Below are 25,961 nucleotides of genomic sequence, written 5' to 3'. Positions count from 1 at the left end.
TACCATCACCTCTACCATCACTATCCACCATCAGCTTCAATATCAATGTCATTTCCACCATCACGATCACCACCGTCACCACTACAACCATTAGCCCACTATGGCACCTCTGCTAGCACCTCACATCTGTCATGATCATCACCACCATCACTGCCCTCAGCATCACCTTCCCCATCACCTCCACATTCCTGAGGAAAGCCTGATGAACAGGCAGAGACCATTCACTCTTTACCTTTCTCTGCCCATCCCCCTCCAGCATCATCGGGAGACTGTGGAACCTGTGAACAAATGATCCCGTGATCAGAGATCTCATAAACCAACCACCCAAATCTGGCCTGGACACTTGTGCTGGTAACTGGCTGTCTCAGGAAGGAAGCCCTCAAGGCGGGGGGGTAGGGTGGGGGTCCTTGCCCACTCTGGCAGAGCCCCCAGGAGAGTGGGGCTTGGTTTACTCCCCTGATCAGCAGCCACAGTGCCCCATGGGGCAGAGCCAGGAGCTGTATGTGTGACATGGATGACAGATGCTCGCCCCTCTCTGAATCTTGATTACTTTATCTCTAAAATGAGGTTTCTAATAGTCCCAACCTCACAAAAGCTGTGTGAGGATGAAGGCAGACAATGAGAGGAGAATGTTGAGCATCTAGGACCCACTTGAAGGTCATATAAAACCTATGAGAGAGGAGCGCCATTAGATCAAGCTGGAGGGGCTTCTGGGAAGAGGGAACAGCAGGCCAAACTTGAAGGACAAGGCCAGATGGAGGGGAAAAGGGAGGGGATTCCAAGTGGGAGTCTCAGCCAGGCAAAGTTGTGGAGGTGGGGGCAAGCGGGCTTTTCTGTGGGGAGAGAGGGAGGCACTCATGGCCAGGGCAGCTGATGCAGGCCTTCACCCCTCCTGGGCCTCCCTCCATGAAGGGTGTCTGTGCTCACAAGTGTGGCCAAGCCTCTTCCACAGGACATCATGATTCACACCATGCTTCACACAGATGTTCCCTCTAAGTCCCATGAAGCCCAATCGCCCAATCGTTATTTCCACTCCACTGACAAGGACATCGAGGCTGAGAGATGAAGCTGAACCAAGAAGGAGTAGGGGCTCCCCAACAGAAGCCACCTGGAAGAGTGGGACTAGGAGCCCGATCTTTGCACTCGGGCTGACACTCTGCTGCGTGCAGATGCCTGAGATTCCACTCCATTGCTGCCCACCAGCTTCAGCGGCAGCAGCACGGGCACCACCTGGGACACAAAGCTTGGCACTGGCTGGCCCAGGGGCAATGCTAGGGGCCTGGGAAGAGGTGACAGGCAGACAAAGGGCTGGAGGTGAAGGGTGGGGTGGGCACAGCCTGGCTGCCTGGTAGAAATGCCCAGGGTAAAAGCTCCTCTGAATACAGGCTGCATCCCGCTGCTGCAATCAGCGTCGACACTTGGTTATTAGGAGGAGTAAAGGCGGCCGGTGGGACAGCTGGAGCCTTGGCGACAACATTTAAGGCGTTTGTCAGAGCCGTGGGACACGGGCTGCCAGGCACTAATGGCTTCTGCTTGCTGCTGCCAAGTGAGAGGAGGGCGGGCAGGCGGAGGCGGCCTTACTCCTGCCCGGGCCCTGTGCCCACCCCACGCTGTGTGGCTGCTCCACGACAGGTAGGGCCCACCTGGGCCCATCTGATGCCTAGCAACGGCCACAGAGCCATGGTGCCAGCTGGGGAGGGTGGGGCTGCAGCCATGCAGCATGTGCCTGCCTATTTGGGGGCATCTCTGCCACCCCCACCTCCATTTAGGCTGCAGCCCTTCTCCCCTAGGACAAGGGTCTGGAAGTCTGTTCTCTACCATGCCATCTACCAGGAAAGGGACTCCCAAATCCCAACTGGCTAAGGCCTCCTCAGTCCCTGATTTCCTCAGCCCTTTGGGTTGGACTCTGTGTGGGAGAGACCCCTCCAGTGATAGACCCACAATGGACTCATCCTGCCTGGGTGATTTCAGCTCTCTTGGCCTCAGTTTTCCTCCTTGTGAAATGGGAGAATGGCACCACCCACCCAGGCAGACTGGCTACATCACTGATGAAACAGGAGGACACTGAAATGCTGGCGATGTGGAGCCCAGCGGCATTTGGGCTTAGTAGGAAGGGTCTGTATGAGAGTCAGATGTCACCAGGGAGTGGGGGAGTGTGGGCTCCGGGGCTGCGTAAAGAGGGGGTAGCTCCTGGAGGAGGGGCCAGAGAAAACTGCAGTGAAGGGCCAGAGGTTTTCCAGGGAAGAGATACCCTGGCAAGGTGATCAGGCAGGGCTTTGAGTAAAAAGTGTCCCTGAAATATACAGGAACTGGAAGCACACTAATAGGACCTGACACTAGCACTGTCTATGCTTCACACAAACCTGTTGTCACAGGCCGCATCACTGAGTGTTCATTGTGCCCCAGCACTGTTCATTAATCCCTAGAGCAGCCCCTACAAAGCAGGTCCCATTCCTATCCTATTTTGCAGATGAAGAAACTGAGGCTCAAAGGTGGTTATTCAGTTTGTCTGCAGTCACGGCTCTCTGAGGGCAGGTTGCAGGGTTGTCTCTGGGGCCGTGTAACTAATCCCCCTCTGTTACTCATTGATCCACCCATGAGGCACCCTGAGCCCTCTCTAAGACCCTGAGGCCCCTGTGAGGAGGGAGTGGGCCTCTAGTTGGCTGTGGATCAGAGAGCATGGGATGGGGGACACCATGGGGCTGGGAAGGGATCCAAGGGGTAGGAAGAGACCTGAGTGGGCCTGAGCTCAGCCTCAGCTTTACTGCATGGCCTTGTACTTATTATCCTGGGTGGCCTTGGAGTTCTTGCCCCTTTCCCAAGGCACAGGCTGAAGCTGGAGGAGGCAGGAGGGGTCGCCAAAGAAGGTGGGGAGTTGTGTGCTCTGCCCAAGGTCACCCAGTGGCTCTGGCTCCCAGGAGCCCTCTTCCACCTGTGGTGAGCCTCTCATACTGCTGCCAGGCTCAGCCTGGGACCCTCACGGCATCAAGGATGGGGCTATGGGTTTGTGTTCATCAGTGTTGAGCCTAGTGACCCTAAGCAGACAGCTGTGCTTGGCTCTGTCTAGATCTGAGACTTGTCTGAGATAAGGGCCCGGAAGGGCAGAAGGTCAGGGCCCAGCCCATGCCCTAGAGGAGCAGACCTAGAGTCCTGGGCCAGCTGGATAGGCCTGAGGACCACCCTTCCACATCCATCAAGACAGAACCCCTGTGAGCCATCCTCATCCCACTTCATAGGTGGCAAAACAAGAGCAAGAGGTGGGGCTCCCCTAGGGTGAGGGTGAGCAGTGACGCTAAGCATAGAACTTGGGTCTGCTCCCTTCCCTGAGCCCACAGAGCTGGGTGCTTTCTGGGGCAGTGAGGGTCTTTGTGCCCTAGTGCCAGTTTGGCCTCAGCCCACCAAAGTATTCAAGGCCTCTGGGCCACCTGATTCCCGGCCAATGCTCACGTCCCCAGAGTTGGGCTGTGGCCATGGTGGCTTTCCCTCCCCAGCATACGTTGTTCCCCTGCCCCCAGAGCTCCCCCATAGCACTCCCCAACAGGAAAGGGGGGTAAGCAGGACCCCTGTGACTGGGGCCTCTTGGGCCTCCACTGAGGGGGGTCTGCCAAGCAGGAGTTCGGTAGGTAGGGGCTTCAGCTTTAGCAGGGGGTGAGTGAGGAGGCCTCTTCCATCTGACTCTGTGGTCAACAGCTTTGCAATTCTGGGGATGGAGGGCTTGGAGTTAGAGAAGGAGGATGTGTGTACATTTGCACTTGAATGTGTACACAAGGGCAGAAATAAGAAATCATGTGTATGTGAAGACACGTGCACATGTGAGCATGGAACACACATGTGTATATGCATGCATACTATGCTAATGTGCTCAGGTGCATTCACATATGGTGGGTGGGTCCTCACCTTCACGTCCTGAACTCACCTCCTAAAGCACAGATGGAGCAGGGCTGCTTCCTGCTGTGGCTGGGTGTGTGGTGGCTCACTGGGCCCATGGCTCCCGGATCCACAGGCCCCACACACGCCTGGCCAAGCGGACCCCTCTGGCTTCCACCTGCATTGTTCATGCCATGGGCCCCTCCTCAAATACACCCTGAGTCTGTCCACTGGTCTATCTTCTTCCCAGCCCTCACCCGGTCTGTGCTCACTTTGTGTTATGTGATCATATCCAACGAGCACCTCAATAGGGAATAAATAAAAAGGTGGCCCCTAGGGTTCCTCTTCTTTCTTCTTTCAACAAGCATGTTTGTGGCCTCTGCTGGGTGCCAGAGACACAGGATGAATCGGATCCAACCCTATTCTCACGGAGCTCACAGTGGAGGAGGGGGCTTCCACTCATCTCCATGCTTACCCCAACCCCCCACCCGCCGTCACAGTACAGCCAACAGCAGGCTAGACACACATCTGGACCAAGGAAATCTTGGGCACCAGCTCTAAACCAACTGCGATTACAGTTACCACTTATGGGGGCCTACAGTCCACTTGTGACCAACACAACCATGGTGGGTAAGCTGGTGCTACTGGCTCACTTTTCAGAAGAAGGAGGCTCAGAACAATGTAGTTGATTGAATACTCCAAGGCCAGGAAACTGGCAGAAGGAGGAACCAGGACCAAACCTAAGTCTGTTCAGCTGCTGAGCCCAGGCCTGCAGCACTGTAGCCCGTGTTGACCACACCTGTGTGACCAGTGATCCTAGCACTGCTGGAAGTTCCTGCCTGTAGCCCCCGGAAAAGAACAAATGGAGATCTGAGACCTGGGGAGGAGGGACATGCTCAGGATTGGAGCCCAAGTGCCACCTCCCAAACCCTGCTCCTAGTAAAGGCGAGAGGGGCTGAGGGGCACCATTGTGAAAGTCCCCCCAAACACCATTCTATGGGAAGCTGGACTTGGCTTCCACGTGGAGTTGATCTAAATGTCATCTACTGTGGTTAGAACACACAGCACTGGGTCTCCCTTTTTCCTTTGGCTACCAGGAGGCTCAGGGTTAACCTAGGGGCTCAACTAGACCAAGTGCCTGATCCTGAGATTGCTTACCTTGGCTCTTTTGTCTCATCCTTATTACTCATAATCTGTGTTTTACTACATGAGCTTTTGTGAAAAGTTGCTCAATATTTTGCTGAATGAATTGGAGAGTAAATCAAATTAAACTGTACTTCCCCACCTGCTCGTTCTTTCCTCTTCCAGGATGCAGCTAGACCCACAGAGAGGAACACTGGACAGGGGTAAGAAGGCCCCAGTGCTCTGTGGGGTGTCAGGCCAGTTGCTCTCCCCAGCTTCAGTTTTCCTTGTCCTGTATCCCTATCTTCACGTCCCTCCCCACAAACTGGGCAGGGCCAGTTACTCTGTGAGGCTAGACTGACTGGGGTGCGGCGGGGCCGGGCCCTGGCTGAGCCACTGCCCCGCCAGCCAGAGGGCAGGCCGGCATCTGGCAGGCACAGCCATCTCCCTGGAAAATGAGACGCTTCTTATTGAGAGAATGAATCGCTCCATTTAGATCCAAATTAACTTCCCCCAATTACCCCATTTTCTACCACATTTCACCAGATCGAAATCCCCTTCTGCCCATACATTTATATGCCCCGCCCCTCTCACTTCCAAAGCCACGGCCTGGCCAGTTCAACAGTTCCAGAAGGGTCAGCAGTTGCACCCTCCCTCCATGGCCACGATTTTCTTTTTTTTCTCTTTTCTGAGAGGGGGTGGTGGGGGTGGGGGGAATGGGAAGCTTGATGCAGCTGCTGCTCTGAGGAGTGGGAATTTTTATTTTTTATTTTTTTAGCTCATTCTTTGAAATAAGGATGCAATATGGGATCAATTTTTGATGACAGTGAAGTAAAAGGGGAAAATAGTAGCAATTTTCTCTTCTGAACATGCCCTATTTAATGGAAGGATGTCACAGTGTAGTTTTATCCAGAGGAGAGAAAGGGTCTCGTTCCCAGGGACACATGGTCAATCAGAGACGCCTGGCAGGATCTCAGCCTGGGGGTGGATGGGCACCCCCTCCCCAGCCTCCCAGTGTCCCCCATCAGGATGGCTGCCAGGGACAGGGAAAGACTGAGGCCATAGGGCTCCATGTCACCTTCCAGGGCGCAGCTGCTGTGGACTGAGATTCCATCTTCCCTGACCAGCCCCAGGGTAGACCCTCCCTGCCTTGTGCTCTGGTGACCTCAGCCTGCGTCAGGACTCTAGCACCACCAGCCCCCAGGGAATCTGGTGTTAATTAGGGTTATAAAATCCTGCCCAGCTGCTGCTGCTGCTTTTGTGTTAAGCCTGGAGAGCTGAGCTTTGGCTGGCCTGGCTGGTAGGGGCGGAGCACGGTGGTGGAGGCAGAGAGGGGGAGGGGATGAGAGTCCAAAGATGGGGAGAGTGAAATGCTGAATCCTGAGCTGGCCAGGACTAGGGGCAGTCAGGGCATCCAGCCCCTGTCTAGGGGCTCAGGAAGGAGAGGTGGGGTGAGGAAAGGGGCAGAGGTGTGTGTGGGGGGGTTCTCAGTGGGGTGGTTCTCAGGGGATAACGCAGGAGAAATTGTCCCCTCAGTGTCAGAGGAGGAACTGGAGTCAGACCCAGGCTGTGTGGAGTCAGGAGGCCTTCAGACCCAGTCCTACAGGAATCTTGGGTCCTCTACTGGATGTCAGGGGGACTGATGCTGCCCCTCTGCTCTAAGTTGTCCTCAGTGAGGTTAAGATGCCCAGGCTAGATGGACCAAGAAGCCAGGGGTCTGGCTACCAGGGCCACATCTTTACCAGGAAACCCACTCCCATAGTCTATTCACCATGGAGCCCCTTGGAACCTAGGGCACCTCCACAGTAGCTAAGTGGTATTCTGGCCAGGCTTGGCACACCTTTCCTGGGGTCCAGTCCCTTCTGGTCATCTGTCTTCCAAGGCCTTCCTCACCTTGCAGTGCAGGAACTGGGGACAGAAATGAATTAGAGCTATACCTCGAAGGCTCGAGCAACCCAGCCACAGACATCTCATTCGCAGATATAGGCAGTCACGCCAGGCAGCTCGTGACCCAAAAACACACACATGGTCACACCAAACCCCCACGTGCCCACACAGAGCCCACGGTTATGAAGACACCCAGGCACACGCCCGAGTAAGCATAACCTCTGCCTAAGCAATCAACAACTTCTGCCCACGCACAGGACACCGGCCTCTCTGGAGCCTCCCCCATCTACCACCCATGGACCCACCACACACACAAGCAATTCAAGACCCCCAAAGTGACCTTCAAGAGTCCTCACTATGAGGTCAGAGCAGTGTTGGCAAGAATAGGCCCCCTGCCTCCTCCAGGGTGCTGCCTCCTCCAGGGTACTCCACGAATCAGAAGAATCAGAAACCAAGAGGCAGGGCAGTCCCCGCCCCAAAACTTCTGCAGATCCTGGGAGGTGAGGGGAGAGGTGGCGGGCTGGGCCTTGCATCCCACTGCCTGCCTGCCTGTTGACAGATGCCGCCCAAAGCCGTGCATGCCACCTCCCTCCCCTCCTCAGCTGTGGCCGGGCCTCTGAAATAATTAGCAATTCTGCTCGACAAAACACTGGCCCGATGGGATAATAAACTCCAACATCTGTCAGAAGAGCGAGCTCCTATGGAATTGCCAAGAGAAACATTTTTCTCCTCATTCAATTCACATTTAAATCGAAAACAACCCCTCCAAGTCTGTGCCAGGCCGGCGGCGCAGGGCTCCGGGAGCCCACAAGCTGTTCCCAGGCCTGCAAAGAGGCTCGGACGAGTGGTGATCACTCACTCAAATTAACAAATCATTTTATTTAGAAATGAAGAGAATTCGTAAGTGACGGATGGCTTGAGAGCCACTGAGGAGGAGGGGAAGCCAGCCACTGGCCCTGCTGCTGTGCTGGCAGGCAGCCCTACGTCCCCCAGCAGAAAGGCCTCCTGGAGAGCTCTGGAACCAGGAGCCAGCACTCCTCACTTTCACAACTGCCCGGTGAGGTAGGCAGGCCAGGAATCATGGTCCCATTCTGTGGTGGGAAACTGAGGCTCAGTGAAATGCCCCAAACGCCCAGTTGCTCCTGCCGGCCTGAGAAAGACATGGGCCTTGCTCTGAGAGAGGAAGAGCCAGTGCTGCCCACTCTGCCCACCCTGCGCCTCTCACCATCTGCTCAGAGGCACCACTCAGCAGGCACTGCTGGGCACAGTGGGTGTCTGCAGAGCTTGGGGGAGGGCTGGGCAGTGGGGAGATGGGACTCGACCTTGAGGCAGGAGGAAGGGCTGTCTCCTCCTACTCACTGCCTTCACCCCTGCTCAGGCTCCCGGTTGGCACTATGGAGGTGGGTGGAGGGCATGGACACCCACTCCTTGACTCCCTGCTGTGATTGTTCTCTGATACCCCATTACACACCTTCACATTTCTTGTCTACCCTCTGCCTCCCATCTGGACACAAGGTCCCAAAGCGCTGGACCAGGTCTGCCTCTGTCACTGCGGAGTCCCCAGCAACCAGCACAGGGCCTGGCACACAGCAGACACTCAGTGTGTACTTGGGGAATGAATGGATAGGTGGGGCCTGGCACAAAGGGGTTCAGGGAGCACCGAGATGTGCTGCAGTGGGAGGAAGAGCCCCTCATCACTGCCCCTATCAGCTTTGGAAATTACTGGGCCCTGTGGAGGAGCCAACCAGGAGACAGCAGCGCTAGGAGAGGGGTGCCTGCACTTCATCAGCCCGAAGGGGCTGCAGCCTCCTGCCCTATGGGGGATGCACAGGCTCCTGCCCTAGGATCATCCTCATCCTGCTGCCCCTAGAGCCACAGAGCACCTGTTGGGGAGGTGGGCACTGCCTTGGGGCTGGGGCCAGGCCATGACATAGGCACTGGCACACAGCAGGTGCTCAACATGTGTCTGTAAAATGAATAATACCCCTGCCTTACTCAAGAGGCTGACAGGGCCTCCAACACCTGGTGTCTAAATCCATGTGTGTGGTGTTCAAGGTCTCCCACCGCCATTTCTGCCTTCTTGGCCCTGCACCGTCCCTTCCTCCACCAGTCCCTGTCCAGAGCCCCTTCCTGTCTTTGCTTGTGCTGTGCCCCTATCTGGCCTGCCTGCCCGCCCCTCCTCCTGGCCAATTCCCCAAATCCTGCCATGACCCCACCTGCCTCTGTGGAGATGTCTCCCTGAGCATTCCCAGGGCCGGTCAGGGTGGCCTCTGGGTCTAGGAAGCAAGACACATGCAGGGAGCATCAGGAGAGGTGCTGAGGGCAGCCCAGGAGATGGGTGCTGGGGGAACCCTTGTTCTAGCCCCTCAGGGCCAATGCCCCCATCATAGAGCCTTCTTTGGGGCATCCTGATGCTCCCACAAGGGCCAGCTATGTCCCCTGCCCACTGCTGCAGGCTGGAGGGGGAGATGAAGCAGAGGGGTAAGGGGTGTGGCTCTGTGGGGCGTGGGCCCTGCTAGTGATGTCCCTGTTCCTCCCTTGGGCTCGGGCCTGGCTGGAGTCTTGAGACCCTGAGCCTTTGGGGGCTTGGAGTGGGCCCGGCCCCTTGGGGTGGGAGAGGCACAACCTGTGGTGGGGGCATCTGAGGATGGGACATAGGGATGTGTCTGGATGAGTCTGTGAGTTTGTGGGGTGCTTCCCGAAAGCCCTGGGATGGAGGTGCTTAGCCTGTAGAGGAATGGGGGAGGTGACAGGAACATGGGGAGGTGGTGATTCAGTCCCTGTCTCCTGGGCCAGGGAGGGGTTATAGGCAAGGAAGTGTAAGTCAAAGTTCTCTAGAGGAGGAGCCAAAGAAAGAAGCTTAGGCTTCAGCAAGAGGAATCACAGTCTAACACAGGAAGAACTTCCAGAATTTAGTGGGCTCCCACTCTAAAATGGGAACCTGAGGGCATGGTGGCATCTCCCTCCAGAGTCAGGGATAGGCAAATGGGCCACTGCCTGGGGGAGGAGGGATGGGCCAGGCCCCCTCCAGCCCCATAATTAGAGAAGCTGTTCTGGTTCCCTGACATCAAGGACCTGTGTCCCCAGCATCCCTGGGGCCCTGATCTTTTGAGCCAGGACCTGACCTTGTGGCCCTGAGCTGAATTGGGAATGCTACATGTGAGGCTTCAGAGACCAAGTTGGTGACCTTCAGGCCCACAACACGACCCTGGGCTGCATCTTGCCCGATAAGTAACCCTGCGGGACACTTCCCCAACCTGTGACCAATGGCTCAGGAGTGACCGCGAGGCTGGTGGAGCTAACAGCACTCTCACAGGAAAGCAGGGGCCCCTTCTACTTGATGAAAACGGGCATGTGCTGCCGTACTCTTGAGTGATTATGTGGGATGTTGTGGGAGTGCGTGCAGGGCCCTTGGGAGCTGGCGCCATTCCTCAAATCTGGACACCCAGGGTTGGAGCCCTCAGAAATCTTCCCCTACAGAGCCAGGAAGGGTGACACAGCGCAGGGGCATCCAGCAGCCTTCTCTGGGCCAGGCCCTGGTTCCTCGGGGTCCGTCATGGAGACCCAGGAAGGCCTGACCTCCACTCTTTGCGTGTCCTCACCCTTCCTCCATCTCTCCTTCTAAGAGGAAAATCACAGGGAAGAAAACCTCAGGGGGAGAAAGGAGAATGTTTTTAATTAAAAGTTTAACAGAATTCACATCCCGAGGGAATCGAAGCAAGAGAAGGCGGGGAGACAGAGGAGGCAGTCATGGGGCGAGGGAAAGTAGGCCACGCCAGCTGAAGGCTCCCAGCTCAAGCCTTCCAGCCACCCAGGGTCCACTGCTGCAGTAGGCTTTGGGCCACTGAGGGCTCCCTGTGCAGATGATGCCTTGGTGGCCTCTGGTTTTCCATCTGGGGAATGGGTGGGGGAGGCGGAGGCAGGGCACTCAGTAGTATGGCTCCTTCCGCCTGGCCTCACCTCTGGGGACCAGGAGAACAGACATTCTTGCTCCCTCCAAGAGGAGGATGAGGCCTGATGTCCCCTGGCTATAGCTGTCATGCTTGGTCAGGGCCAAGGCCTTGGTCACATGTGACCCACTGGGGAGCTCCATATGTGCCCTGTCCACAGTCCACTGTCCCAAGCAGCCCCCACCTCACAGCTGGACCAGACCCTGTTTGGGGTGGGTTAGAGGGAGGGTGTGGTGTTCAGAGCAGCTCACTCACTGTGGGACCGTGTCCAATGGGTAGGGGTGGGCACAAAGATGATAATGAAGATCATTGGGGTTCCTATTAACCAAGCATTTGCTGCACACCTGGCTGTGGGCTCAGCCCATCCATGCACAGTCAAGTGTGCTGAGCAGAGGTCATCCGGTGTCTTGCCCTGTCATCCCTGCCTACTCACCCCCAGCCTGTCTGCCATAAACATGCCCACCATGGGCAATGCCACTTAGTTGCTCATTAGTCTGAGCTCAGCTTGGGCCTGAGCAGTTCCTGGGTTTGAGCAGGTGTGCATAGGGGCTCCTGGGGCAGGGTTTGGTCAGGCATGCGCTGTCCCTCCCTCCTGAGACCAGGAGGGCTCTGATAGCCTCAGGCCCTGCCCACTGACCTCCACCCGCTCAGGAGGCCCTGGGTCCAGGATGTGTGTCAAGGGGGCATGTATCAGTACATGGGGGAGCCTGTGTGAGGTGGCCCCACACCAGAAATCTTCCTCTACCTCATCTCCTCCTACCTTTTCCTGGGAAAAGGAAAAAGCAAGAGGAAAATATGACAGATGAAATATTTTGCAAAATGAACTAATTACACAGCAGTCACACAGGGAGATGAGATTAGCAAAAGAATATTTTAATAAAAGGAGGCCTAGGTATGCACATGAGTGGTGGGGAAAGGTCAGTGTCACCAATGGGAGATTGTGGAGCTGGTGCTTCTGCCCAGGCCCTGTGGAGTGGGGACAGCAGCCCCCTCACTCACTTAGGTCACACAGCTCAGTCCTGGACCATGTGGGAGTCACAACCTCAGGGAAAGGAGCAGGCATGGGCATGTGCGAGAGGACACACACACTCACGTCCACAGACGCCCCTCCACGAGATACATGTACATGTTGTGCCCAGGAGAAGGAAGAACACTCACACTCTCGTGTGCTCCTCTCTACACCCTCGTCCCCTAAAAGCTTGTGTCTTGGGGTTGGGGCTTATGCTTATGGTGGGGGTCCCACACATAAACAACTGAGACAGAGGACAGTGTAGCTGAGGCCATGTCATTAACTGGCTGTCACTACTGTCCATTGGCTCAACACAGATAGGTCCAATTTCTCTGTTTAAATGACCATTACTTATCTGCTGACTCTGGGGACAGGCTCCTCTCACCTGACAGGTGTGGGTTTGCATCAGCCCAGGGTGCTCCTCCCACTCCATGGTGCCCTACCCCAACTCCTCGGCCCTTGGCACTACAGGTGCACAGAAAGATGCTCTGGGACCTCAAGCCCAAGTAGTCCAAAATCGCGCTCCCAACAGGGCCCTGAGAACCCTAGTGCCCAGAGTCAAGGGTCCAAGATGCAAGCCCAGAAAAGCTTCAAACCCCTCAGAACTCCAGGCAGGAAGGAGTAACTGATGCTAAACTTGCACAGGGACACCGGGATGTGAGTGGGTCTCGGTGGAAGGCCACACTTGCCACTCCCTGTGACTGCAAGCTCCCACTGCTGCACCCCAAGCTCACCTGGGTTCCCTCTGGAGGAGGCGTCAGCAAACATCTGAGGATAGAAGGCAGGAGGCATGCAGGAGTGTTGCCCACTTGCTGACAATCCCCATTGGTTCCTAGAATTCAGCCTTCTTACTCTGAAGCCTGTCCGGTCCAAGGTCCCCTGTCCCTGTAAGTGCCACCTTCACCAACTTTCCTCTTCAGCAAGAGTTCTCCCAGACTCTTCCTCCCTTAGCCTGGTAAAGCTAACCTACCTTGCTGCCTCGTCTGATCCTGAGTCACTCTCCCCTCTGCTCCCAGCCCCTGGTACAGGCCGCTGTCCCCTCTCCTGACAACCACAACTAAGCCTGACCACCCTGTGGGCTGGAGTATAACTCCCCACCCTAATCCAGAATCGGAGGGTCCAGTCTTGCTCTCCTCCTCCAATCTACTCCAGCAGCTACACTGGACTCTGTCTGATCCCCCCCAGATTCCCCCTCCATGCTGTTCCCTTTCTCAGAATGCTCTTCCCACCCTCAGAGAGGCAAACTCCTCCTTCCCTCCAGCCTCAGTCTCAGTGCTACTTTTCTGTGCTTCCAGGTAACTGGGATGCTTTTTCATGAAATCCCAAAGTGAGGTCAAGCAATGAGGATCTTCCCTGTGGCTCAACCGTGTGCTACCCCCCGCCGGCTTTGTAACAGGGGTAACCACATGGCACACGCATGTCTATGAGCTGGCCAAGCTCTCGGCAATCCTGCCATATGGACGCTCATCACCACATTTTATAGACAGGGCAACTGAGACTCAGAGAAAGGAAATCACCAGCAAAGGCCATGCAGCAGGTGCATCAGTGCTGTAGCTGCCCTGGAGGCCTCTGTCTCCTGGGTGAGTAACCCTCAAAAGCTCATTTCTGGAAAACATACTGATGAAGTGGGTGGGGGTCTCATTCTGGAAGTAAATAGGACTCAGAGGCACGGCTCTGCCATGTGGCCAACTGCCCGGCCCCCAAGTGGTAGAACAGCCTTGGTTGAAGGGTGGGGACCCAGGTTCTCTCCAGGCTCAGGACAAGTCGCTCCCCCTCTCTGAGCCTCTATTCCCCTGTGTCTCTGACAGTTGCCCCTCAGTACCAGCTGCCAGCCAAAAGCTACCCACATCTGCCCTCCCCAGGGCTGTGGCTCCTCCACCCAGCCCATGCCTGCACAGCTCACGCATGGATGTCAGCTTGCCTGGGTCAGGTCCCCTCGAGTCCTCTCCTGGTGTTCTTTTTTTTTTGAGGAAGATTAGCCCTGAGCTAACTACTGCCAGTCCTCCTCTTTTTGCTGAGGAAGCCTGGCCCTGAGCTAACATCCGTGCCCATCTTCCTCTACTTTATACGTGGGATGCCTACCACAGCATGGTGTGCCAAGCAGTACCACGTCTGCACCCGGGATCCGAACCGGCGAACCCCGGGCCGCCGAGAAGCAGAATGTGCGCACTTAACCGTTGCGCCACCGGGCCGGCCCCTCTTCTGGAGTTCTGATTCCCTGTTCTGATCCTGTCTCGCTGCCTGTCTCTCCATCTGTCCATGTGCTTGACTGCTCAGGCATCCTCTCCTTGGATGCTGCTGAATCTGATGACTGGGAACACAGGGGACGAGAGGGCTGGGGCTGGGGAGGTCAAAGGGATTCTGCATAGGGGGTGGGGAAGCCCCAAACTTGGCCTTCAAAGGCTGGAAGGCTGCCTCTGCCAGGAAGGCCACCTCTGCCAGGAAGGCCCCCTGATCTCTTAAGTCCTGCTTCCTGTCTGGGGCTGCCCTTGTTGGTTCTGGACACCTGCCGAGCCTAGGCCTGGCAGACCTGTGGGTGAATATGTGAGTCATAGGTAGGGAGCTGCCCACTTGCCCACCCACCCCAACCGCCCAGGGAGGGGCTAGACCCCAGGCACTTGGGCAGCTGGCGGATGGGGCCTTACACCCTCAGCTATCTCGATAACCGGGCTCCAGCTGGTGTTGACACAGCAAACATGCCGCGACTCCCATTCGCCAAGGCTCAGAGTGGGCAAACACAGGAAGGCTGGAACAAACGGCCCAACAGCCGTGATCAGCCTCTCAAACAAGGGCCCCAAGGCCTGTGCCAGGAGGAAGGAGGCATTGAGCAGCCTGGACAGCGTGGCCCACAGGGGTGGGAGCTGGGGATGGGCCCTGAAAGAGGCATCTAGAGAGGGGCGGGCTGGTACAAGGTCCTTCAGCCCAGGTTGCTCCACAGGCTGGGTGGAGCTAAAGGGGCACAGGTCAGTATAGTTCCTGTGGCCTGACTCATGTGATACCTGACTCATGAGCATCCCTTGCTGAATTGGTGTCACTGAGACCCAGGCATAAACTCTGATGACAGATCTGTGAGGCTACACTTGTTCCTACTGCACAAGTAAGGAAACTGAGGCCCAGAGAATGTAAGATTTTCCAAGGGCTCAGGGCTGCTCAAGTGCAGAGTTGGGGCTGCAGCACAGCAGTGGGTGAGGCCCGATTCTTGGCCACCTTCTTGCTCCGGGCCTGGTCACATGCACCATGTACCATGTTGTACCTGTCTGAGGGGAACTCATAGCCAAAGGTTCTTTTTGAGAGCAGTGCAAGGTCAGGACTGTGTGGGTTGTGGTCACTAGACAAGGTCTCAGCTAGACTCCAAGGAATGGCATCTGCATTGGGCACAGCCCACGCACACCTCTGCTCAAGACCCACCTCACAGTGCGTCTGTACACATGCTCAGCAGAGCCAGGTAGCAGGCAAGACCCGCTACCACCACATGCATGCAGACACGCATGCATTCTCTCTACCTCTGGCCTTTAGACTTTGCCGTGCCCTCTGCCTTTAACCCTCATCCTCTCTTACTTTCTTCTGCCTGGCTAAATCCCCAGCAAACCCTCCCTGTATCCCAAGGTCCACTACACCTGGTCAATACCCACAGGCTTACCACCCTGACTCCATACTTTGTGGCACGGGTCATATCACTGTCACCTTGAGCAGACTGCACTTCTTGAGACAGGGCCCCGCAGGTCTATTCCTGCTGTCCCTATACCTGGAGATCTAGTATAGCACTTGTACCCAGCCGGTACTCAGCACTCAGTAAACAGAAGCTGAGGGAAGCAAAGGGCATCTGAGGCACCTGGTATCCCAAGATGAGACAAGCCAGGTCAACTGGCCTCCTCCAGGAAAACCTTGGGGGCCCTGCCTGGGGTCCAGCCTTCAGGTGTGGGCTTGGAGAAGACAGCTGAGAGGTCCATGAGGGGCCTCACAGGGCCTTCTCATCACCCTAAGCCCCTCCCCTTGGGGCTGGCTCCACGGCCCTGTACCCTCCCCACCCATACCCCTTGTGAGCCGTCGTTCACTTCTCCCACAGTGCCCATTGCCACAGCAGAGGCATTGCTCGCGATGTATTTTAAGCCACAGAAAATGGAGAAGAGAGGTGACTGGCTGCTCCCAGGGTTGCCTGCACTGCGAAGGGGCCATGCCTGAAGATGTGCAGCTACTACCACAGAACTTGAGCAGTGAGCTCTGCTCTCGGCTTTTGTCACCTCTCCCGTCCCCTCTCCCCTCCAGTGGAAACACTGATGCACAGGCTGCACCTACTGGGTTCCCTTCCCAGCCCAGAAGACTAGTCTCAGTAGACTCAGCCTGAGTCCCTTCTGCTCACACTCCCTGCTAGGCCAGGGCTCAATGCGTTCCTTCGTCCCTTTCTCCACCTTTGAAAATTGTACCCACCTTCCACGGTTCAGCTCAAACATCACTTCTGCCAAGCTGTTTTCTTAGACTTGCCCCTCCCATGTCAGCTGTTCTGCACGCTGGGACCCCATAGCTTGTTGTCTGTCTCCTCAAAATCTGGGGTCCTGGAGGGCAGGGGCTACCTGGGCCACTGACTCACCCTGCCTTAGATGCACCTCCCCCGTCCCCCAGCCCTTGCACATGAAGATTTCAGAACAAAGGGCCAGAGGCTATTAAAACTCAATTAAATTTCTCACTTCTCTGATCCTGAGTTAGACTGGTTTGTCCCTGTGGCACCCGCAGGTCCTCTTACTCTGCCTCCTAGCATCTTCCCTCCATTGCCAGCTAGGACCCCCCACGGAGGTGGGCCGATGCAGGAGAGGATCCTTCCTCAGTGCAGGCTTCTCTGGGGAGTGGAATCCGGTGTGTTTCCCTCCGGCCAAGGGTTCATTTCCCCCATTTGGCCAACCGCCCCCACACCCTAGATTCCCGCTCCTGTGGTGGGTAGGGATCTCAGGGCCATGGCTGCCAGTCTGCGTCTGTAGCCCTCTCCAGCCCAGCCTCCCTCTCCAGCTGTCCCCCGTGTCCCGTGATCAAGGTCCTGCCTGTGGGCCCTTGTTTGTGTGCTGCCCTCTGCCTGGCAGACCCTCACCTTTTCCCTCCCCAACGCTGGGCTCCCTTTCTGCCCTAGTCCCTGGGAGCTCTGGGAGGGGCAGACACACAGGCTCAGGAGCCAGGGTGAGCAGGGGGAATTGTGAGCCTGTCTCAGCCAGGCAGTGGCTGGGCAGGCATTGTCTCTGAGCCTCTGTTTCCCCATTTGTAAAATGGAAATTCTGCCCCAATGAGGGGAGACTGGCACCACATGTAGGGCCAGGCTGGGGACAGTAGAGAGGGTTTGCTGAAAGACTGAATGAGCAAGTGAACAACAGGGAGACTGAATGGTACTCCCAGGGGATGCGCCTGGCATCATGAGCAGGACCATCAGGCAGGAGAGGCTCAGACATCCCCTCTTGGGGCGAGACATGGGCCTGGGGAACCTTGGCCAAGGTGTCCCCACAGGAGGTGGGTGAAGTTGGTCATGGCAAGCAGGATGCTGAGCTTCCTGGCCTGACAGGTGGCTGCATTCAGCCCTTTCCCTCTGACCTCAGCCACTGGGGAGAACTCAGCGGTAGGGGAGTAGGTGTAAGGCTGATCCACCAAGCTCTGTGGGCCTCAGGGACATTACACTCCAGGGCCCTAGACTTCTCCTTTGACTAGCAGATGCTAAGGGATGACCACAGCTCTTCTGACTCCTCATGAGGCCCCTGCACCTTAGAGGAGGAGCCAGGAGAGGGGCCTCCTCCTCAGGGGCAATCCCAGGGAGCAGGGAAGCTCAGGCCCTGGGTTCATAGCTTGCTTTCCTGAGGCCTGACAGGCCAAACTTGGCCCTTGTCTGACCACCACTAGGGCGGGCAGGTGGGCGAAGAGGAGGGAATAATATGTTTCCCCTGAGGATCCTTCCGCCATGCCCTGGCCACATCCCACTTGCATTGTCTCTCTCTTTGTTCCCAGGGAGGCCAGCTCCCTGCACTACCAGCTCAGTCTGGAGGTCTTCAAGGGGTCTCTGGGTTCTCGGCCACCTGGTATGGATGCAGGCAATCGAGGCCGACCCCACACACATATCCACCAGTTGCTGGGAGCAGTGTGTATTTGCCCAAGGTTCACGCTGACTCCCAGGACCCTTGGGTGCATGGGGAGTGGACAGAAGGCTACCTCCTCCAAGGAGCTCCCTCTGACCCCTGTTCTGTGTGGTTGCTCTCTAACACCGCATGCTACCTGGTCTCTCCTGAGTGCTCACCACCCCCAAGTCCCTTTTCTTGTTTCCTTGCTGGCCAGTGGCCTCCCTCTGTAGGCAGAGGTCCCCAAGGGCTCCCACACATAGGCACTCACTGAATGCCCATTCACTAATCAACACTCTCCCCTCCCTGGGGGCCTCAGTCGGCTCCTCTGGGTGGCAGTGACAGCTTGCCAGGAAGCAGCAGCACTGTTTGGGTGAGGGGAGAATAATCAGCCATAAACGCTGCAATCAGGGAGAAAAGGCTGCTCGGGCCCTTGGAGCCCACGCAGGCGCCTAATTGGCTCCACAGGTCTGCGGCTCCTTTCAAGAGCGGGAAAGTGGAAGGGTCAAGATCTCTTAATGTTTGTAATGGAGGGGAGGCAGAAGCCACTGCCAGCCCCACATAAACACCTTTTAATTGCCCAGAGGAGAGTGGGTGGAGGCAGCCAATGCTACAGAATCCCCTGCTTGTCTGTCCACTCTTAGTGTTCCTTTCAGAGCTTCTTTGTTCTAGAGTCAGACCCCAGAGGCTGACCTCTAGGCAGAAACCAGAGTCATAGCCCTGGCATCTGTTCTACAAACGTTCATGAGGCTCCTACTCTGGGCCAGGCCTCGGCAGTAGTGACACCCATGGTCTTGTGTTCCCAGGGTCGATCTGTTTGTCCAACCCTCATCAATGAATGCATCAGGGGATCCAATTCTGAACTGGCCTCCAGCTGTCTCAGTGCCAAACTTTTCCCCCAAATCCTTGCTGCCTCCTGCAGGCAGCCCCAAGCTCACTATTACCCCCTTGAACTGAAGAGATCTTCTTCCTGCTGGGGCTGCTCCATTCCATCTGCACCTCTCTGAGGTCCCCAGTGTCCTTCTGATAGCAGAGCTTCTATTCACCATGGCTGCATCTCTCTGTCTCATTAGACCAGTAGTTCTCAACCAGGGGAACTTTGCCCCCAGGGGACATTAGGCAATATTTGGAGAAATTTTTGGTTGTTACAACTTGGGGAGTGGCGTACTACTGGCATCTAGTGGGTAGAGGGCAAGGATGCTGCTCAACACCCTACAATGCACAGAGCTGCCCCTGCTCAAAATGTTGATAGTACTGACATGAAGAAACCCTGCATCAGATGAAGCGTGAGAAAGAAAGCAGGCAGCGAGTAAGTGGGAGCTAGGCAGAATGTTCTCCTTCTTGACAAAGAGGATGGTCTGCCCCACAGGCCCCAGCCCCCAGGCTCCTTCTCTGGCTCTTCCTCCTGCTCCTCTAAACACCCAGCCCAGAGCCCAGTTCCTGAACAGACCCGGCCACACTGCCAACTACGCATCAGTTTAATTGGGTTAAGTGGCCATTAGCGACAAAAGCAGGACGGCTATGTGCAGAAGCCTTTTTAATTTACTCTTTAAATGATGCTCGCTCCCCAGAGAGGCCACTGATGGGGGGAATGCTGCCCACTGGAGCCCCCAGAACCAGGGCCGCAGCTGCACCTCCTCCTGTTCCAACCGTCTGGGCCTCACGGAGGAGGGGTGGGACAGGGGGCTCAGCCTCTTATCTCCACTGCCCAAGGAAGAAACTGAAGGGGCATGGATTTGTCCAAGGTCACTAGGTCATCCCAGAGCAAGACCCTGTCAGAGGAGAACAGAGCCCTGTCTCCTCTTCCCTCAGCCCTGTGTCCCTGTAGAGAGCAAATACCATGTGACCACTAGTAGTAGCACAGAGGGCAATGTCGGGGGGCAGTTTGTGGGATCTGGAGCCCAAGTGCCTGGATCTAAAGCCTGGTTTTGCTGTGAGACCTCGGGGAGTGGCTTAACCTCTCTGGGGCTTAGTTTTCTCAAATGTAAAATGGGGATACAAGAAGTAACCCCTGGCTTGTAGCAAAGATTTGGAGAGATCTGGACTGTTCAGCTCATCTTAGGCCAGGCACTTGGCAAGTGCTCAGAAAGACTCCAGTAATCATGGGAAGGAATTATTTCTGCCATTTTAGGGGAAACGTCCTGAGCTCTGAATCTTCATGGAATCATCTGTGGTCTATTGAAAAATACCGAAGCACAGCCTAGCCCTGGAGAATCTGATGCATTTGGTCTGGGGTGGCGCCTGGGCACCAGGACTTAAAAGCTCCTCAGGTGACAGCAAGATGCAAACATGGTTAAAAACACTCCAAGAAGGCAAAGGTATGAAGGCGCAGCATCTGGAAAGGTTTTGGCCACGGGACAATGGGAAATACCTGAGGTGGAGCGTGGGGAACATGAGCCTAGTAGGAAGGGCCGAGCTTGAGGGCTGAGGTCTCTAGGTCCAGGATCCCAAGCCAGGCTTCTCCACTGCCTCTGGCTTGTTCGGGGTTGGAAGTGAGAGGACTACCTCGAGAGCAGGCTTCTAGATACCACAGTCATGTCCCTCAAGAACCTGCTCTGGCCTGGCTGCCCTGGCCCTGGGCTTCCCATTCTCCAGGAACCAAGCCCACTGAGCCACAGTGCCCTTGGCCTTGTCCCTGAGAGAAAGCTGGAATCCCCCACACTGGGGTCACCCCTCTCCTTATCCAAGGCACCGCCTCTCCTCTGAGTCACACAGCAGAGGTGCCAAGGATGGTGCTGAAGGTGGCATAACTTCAGGGACATTGTTTTCACTGTGGCCTTTATAAAAGGTGGCTCCTGGAGCTGTGAAAGCAGATGTACTGAGCAAGGATGGTCTCCTGTCCCTATTTTATGGAGGGGGAAACTAAGGCCTGGGATGAGACTGGACAAAGAGCTCCAAGAGGGCAGGAACAGGGCCTATCCTTCCCCACTGCACCCCAGCACTGCTCTGACACACAACAGGGCCTTACTGAATGTTAATGAATAGATGAAGGAAGGAGTACAACCACGAAGAGATGACCTTTCTGAGAGAGGACCTGTGTGCCAAGGCCCCAGCTGGAAGGACAGGAGAGTTCCAACTCGGCCTCCAATGTGCTATAAGAACTTAGGCACCTCCTTACCCCTCCTGAGACTCAAGACCTAAGAGAGTGGGCCTTGGCTCAGAGGACCCATCTCCCTGGGTACTAGAATTTCCAAGTCAGGTCCCCTCCATGTCTCCGAAGCTGAGGCCCCAGGAGGTTTCCTGGAGTTGGGGACTCTGGTTGCTTGTACTGCATGGCCCCTGAGCTGGCCTGCTCCTGCCTGACTTTTGGCCCCATAAATCACCCTGTACAGCTTGGAGGAACTTATTACAAACATCTGATTGTCCCCGATTAAATGAGACAATGAACTCTGTCCTGCATTGTTCAGATCCCATTTTGCAAGCCCAAAATTAAAATTCCAGACCAGAGTAAGGAAATCAAGTTGGATTACTGGATGGGATCCAGGGAGAGAGGGGATTATTGGAGTAGTGGGTGATAGGGTCCAGCCCCTCAACATCCCTCACTCTATATGCATTCAGGCTACAAACAAATATAGAAAAGGAGAAAAGGGCCAAAACTTGATTAAAAGCAAATTTAAAACATAATTAAGGGGCCATCCTGGTGGCATAGCGGTTAAGTTTGTGTGCTCTGTTTTGGCGGCCCGGGGTTCCCCAGTTGGGATCCCAGGCACGGGCCTGTGCAACGCTTATTAAGCCATGCTGTGGCAGGCGTCCCACATATAAAATAGAGGAAGATGGGCACAGATGTTAGCTCAGGGCCAATCTTCCTCAGCAAAAAGAGGATTGGCAGCGGATGTTAGCTCAGGGCTAATCTTCCTCAAAAACAAACAAACAAACAAAACCAAAAACATAACTAAGACCAAAGGTCATCTTGAAAAATTAGGACCAAAGCAGGGGAAGGATGGTCCTCCCTTTCCTCTGGGGATATGGACAGGAGCATCCCGAGGACCTGGAGCCAGGGGACACTGCAGCAGGGGGAGTTCACTGGCGAGGACAGTGCTGGGCTCCATGCACACCTCAGGAATAACGTGGGGAGTCAAGGGCCTGGCTCAGAGTCAGAGTGACCTGGGTTCAAATCCTGGCTCTGCCACATCCCGGCCTTATGCATGGCACAGCTGAGTCTCAGTGTCCCCCTCTGTGAAGTGGGCCTCTATCATGGGGTTGCTGTGAGAGTGATGTGTGACAGACTCAGCATATGGGGAGTCCCAAACAGTGAGGGCCTTTTTCCACCATTTTTCAATTGAAAATAATTGTATTTAGCACCAACTGTGTACCAGGCCACGGGCTGGGCTGCAGATGCAGCAGCAGGAGACAGACATCTGTTTTGCCTCATGGGGCAGGGTCTGGCATGCAGGGTGCAGGGAGAGGGTTGGGATCAGGTCTTGGGCTCCCTCCTCCCTCAAGCTGTCAGGGTTTGTACTTCCTCTAGGAGTGAGGAAAGGAGCCTGGGGAGGGACCCCAGCCCTATGCTGTCCAGAAAGGATGGGCAGGGGCTGGGCCCTGGGCTCCATGTGTGGAGTACAGGTCAAGCATCTGTCACTGCCACCACTCAGCACCCTCCACTGAGGCGACTGGCCCTAAAGCCTGGTGGGTAGCAGGTCTAAAGGCCTGAAGGGTGCCCCTTCCCAGATTTATCAGACAGTTGACACAAGTTCAGGACTAGTGGCCTGCACTTTGTAAATGGGATGGGGGGCCAGCGCAATAAAGCAAGGAAGCAGTGGGCGAATGAGGGGTCTGCAATGAACGGGAGAGAGAGACAGAGAATCAGAGAAAGGAGGGAGAGCGTCCAGGTTGGGCCCAGTTCTAGAAAAGGCAAGGGGGTGGACATGATGTGCTGGCTAGGGGAGGTGAGTGGATGTTTCCCACAATCAGGGGAGACACCATTGGGTCCAATGGGGACTGCTGTCACAGCTGAAGGTTTAGCTTTGCCTCCTCCCTGTGACAGTTCATTTCCCCACTTCTCTCCCCACCTGTGACTAGGAGATCCCGAAGGTCAGGCTGAGCTGGGCCCAGCTCTGGGTCCTCTGGTCCACATTGGGTGGGAGGTTCTCAGATTCCGCCTTCTCTGGATCTCTGGTCCCAGGATACCAGTCTCTCCCTATTCCATGACCTCAGGGCACACAGGGGCAGGCAGGAGACCCAGCTCCTGGGGAAGGGGATCCTTGTTCTCTCCTGGGGCCTGGATGGGGGAGAGGGGGGGTTGAACTCGGTGGCAGCCCTAACTTGACCCTGCCAGGCCCCTGGCCTAAGCCTGGGTGTGGCTTGTATGGACTTGCTCATCTTTTTTTTTTTTTTAATAGCTTTGAGATATAATTCACATATCATAAAATTTACTGACATAAAGTAGACAATTCCGTGGTTTTTTAGTATAGTCAGAGTTGTGCAACCATCACTACCATCTAATTTTAGAATATTTTCACTCCCAGAAAGAACCCTGTACCCATTAGCAGACACTCCCTAGCCCCACACTTCCAGCCCTAGGCAACTACTAATGTACTTTCCGTTTCTATGGATTTGCCTATTCTGAACATTTCACAGAAATCGGATCACACAATAGGTGGTCTTTTGTGAATGGCTTCTTTCACTTACTATAGTGTTTTCAAGTTCATCCGTGTTATCACATGGATTAGTACTTCAGGCCATTTTATTGGACTCGTCTCTCTGACACAGGCTGGGGCAGCTGCAGTTGGGCCTCTGATCTGAGGGCAACGTGGACCCCCTCCTCATTTACTGCACAACTCGCCCAGGCTACTCTGCAGCTCCAGAAGCCCCTCCCCATTGCTCTCTCTGGGTTGGGTAGAGTACCAGGGGTCTGCTGGCTTTGTAGACCAGTGAGGGCAGCCCAGCAGGTTCTGTCACCTCACAAAACCGCAGTGCCTTGGAGTTGACAGGTGCAGCCTCTTTGAGTATAGATGGAGAGACTGAGGCCCAGAGGGAGGCAGAGAAATGCTCAAAGTCATGGGCAGAGCAGGGGCTCCAACCCCTAGCATCACATGACCACAGCCTTCTCTGTGGGGCATTCAGAGCCCTTCCATGTTCCCTCCCCATCAGAGCCTGCAGCCCACCCTCCCAGCCATCAATAGGTCACTATCCTGGCCAGGTGCTCACCCAGGGCACACTCACAGAGCAGAGGACTGGGAGGACTCCAAGCCCAATGGGGGGGGGGGAGGGGGACCTGTCTTGGTCCTACCTTCATGCCCATACAGGGCCCCTGAGACCCCAGGTCATCCCTCATGCTGCCTACTCCAGCTACAACCATCCTGCTCCTGCCATAGCTGCCCACAGTCCACAGGGGCACAGCCCTGCCAATGATGGTCCAGCCTGAATTCAGAGGGCCAGGAGGGCCGTGCCTTCCTGGTGGGTTGGGACATTGCACTCGCAGTGCAGACCAATCTGCCTGGCTCTCCCTCAACACATACAATGGCACCTACCTTTAGGGCCTGCACCTTCCTGTCCAGCAGGCTCTCAATATCTCCCGCCACCTTCTCCACCAACTTCTGAGGCTCGTTCTCCTGCACCTCAAACAGATTCCGGTTATCCTTGTAGATCTGGAAAGAAGCAGAAGCCTGGGGTGAGGCCAGGTGGTCCCACATTCCCATGCCATGGTGCTGCATACCCTTTCTGTACAGCTCACCACAGTGCACTTCTCACCTGCACCTCAACCCTGGCTTTGGCCACTGAAAGAGAGCATGGCAGTCTAGGGGTCGGCCCTAGTGCTTTCACAGACTTGGAGGAAGAGCAAGGCCATGGGTTCTCCTGCTTGCATTGATTGTGTATGGTTTGGTAAGATGGGATTGTCACTGCCCTCTCAGGGTTCCCCCTCCAGGGACCATAAGCAGCACCCTGATGACTAGTTCAGAGTGGCTGACAGCAGCAGAGGGGAAAGGGTGGGCTGGATAGGAGGCAGGGTGTCAGGAGGAGATGAGCCAGGAAGCAACACTGCACACCACACAACAACATGAAGATGCTCTCACACCCACACATGTACATACACCTACACACCCACATGTGCATCACACATACACAGCTACCCTCCACATGAGCTCAAGCATCCATACCCTTTTTTGCTGGCGCTGCCCCAGGGCAGAAACTGTAGCGGGAGCTCTGGGTGCCCCTAGGGACTCCTCTATCATTTGGGGCACAGAATGAGGGGGCAGGGACCAGGAAAGAAGAGACATGTGGAGGGAATGAATCTGCCTCTCCCTTCTCCTTGGGGGTGGGCCTGTGCGCATGCGTACAGTGGCGGGGGGGGGGGGGGAGGTATAAATCTGACAGTCTGTACCTGTGTGTGTGAGTGTGTGTTACGGCTCAACACATATCCATCTGTGTGTACATGCCTCCACGATGGGGGTAGGGCAGGGTTAAGGCCTCTAGATGAAGCCTGGGGGTTCTAGGTGAGTAGTAGAAGCAAGGTTTTATGGGTGTCTTTGTTCATGGCTAGAGTCTTGGGTGTGTGCAGGTGCATGTGTGTGTGCATCACACACTCCTGCGTGTGTCTCTGAGCCTGACTGGGTTCATATGTCTATCCAGGTGACCCCAGGAGATGCGTGCCTCAAGCTGGCTCCTTCACCAGAGGTCAGAGGTCGGGCTGCCACGACTGAGCTGCCACCACCAGGCTGTGCCATCAGCCTGTGCAGAAGCGGAGGGATGTGGAGAGACAGAGAGAGGAGGTGATGAGGAGGAGATAAGGAGGTGGGAGAGGCAGCTGATGAAAGACAGACAGGCAGCAGAGATAAGGTCAGCAGAGTGACAGTGAGAAGAGATGTGGGGAGATAAGGCCTCAGGCATCTGACAGGGGGAGGAGGTGGGGGACCTGGTGCCTCCCGGGCCCCTGCCCTGCTGCTCAACCAGCATCTGGCAGTCCAAGGGTTAAAGCACGGCACAAAGCTGGCTCAGGCAATCTCCTCCTCCCGCCGCCCCCCATCCCTCCCAGCTTCTCAGCCTCTTTTCTTTTTGTCCTTCTCTTAGAACAAAATAATTTGTGGTGAAGTCACTCCTTCC

General features: G+C 55.7%; 1 protein-coding gene and 1 long non-coding RNA gene across 9 annotated transcripts in view; one reads left to right on the top strand and one right to left on the bottom strand.

The window, feature by feature from the left end:
* The window catches only part of LOC139075929 (uncharacterized), a 51,756-nt gene extending 46,613 nt beyond the window's left edge, over positions 1-5,143 (top strand). Inside the window, exon 3 of the long non-coding RNA XR_011526916.1 lies at positions 257-5,143. This is a non-coding gene — a long non-coding RNA (uncharacterized lncRNA). The remainder of the gene's footprint in view (positions 1-256) is intronic.
* The window catches only part of CACNA2D2 (calcium voltage-gated channel auxiliary subunit alpha2delta 2), a 141,178-nt gene that overhangs the window by 44,451 nt on the left and 70,766 nt on the right, over positions 1-25,961 (bottom strand). For all 8 annotated transcript variants that reach the window (XM_070574941.1, XM_070574934.1, XM_070574935.1 and 5 more), the window contains exon 3: positions 24,392-24,508. In XM_070574941.1, the coding sequence (XP_070431042.1) occupies positions 24,392-24,508 (117 nt within the window). The remainder of the gene's footprint in view (positions 1-24,391; positions 24,509-25,961) is intronic.

The sequence above is a fragment of the Equus przewalskii genome, chromosome 15 (genome assembly GCF_037783145.1).
Source record: "Equus przewalskii isolate Varuska chromosome 15, EquPr2, whole genome shotgun sequence".
In the NCBI taxonomy this organism is placed as follows: Eukaryota; Metazoa; Chordata; class Mammalia; order Perissodactyla; family Equidae; genus Equus; species Equus przewalskii.
The sequence above is the reverse complement of the archived record's forward strand: the minus strand, read 5'-3'. Positions and strand labels throughout refer to the sequence as shown.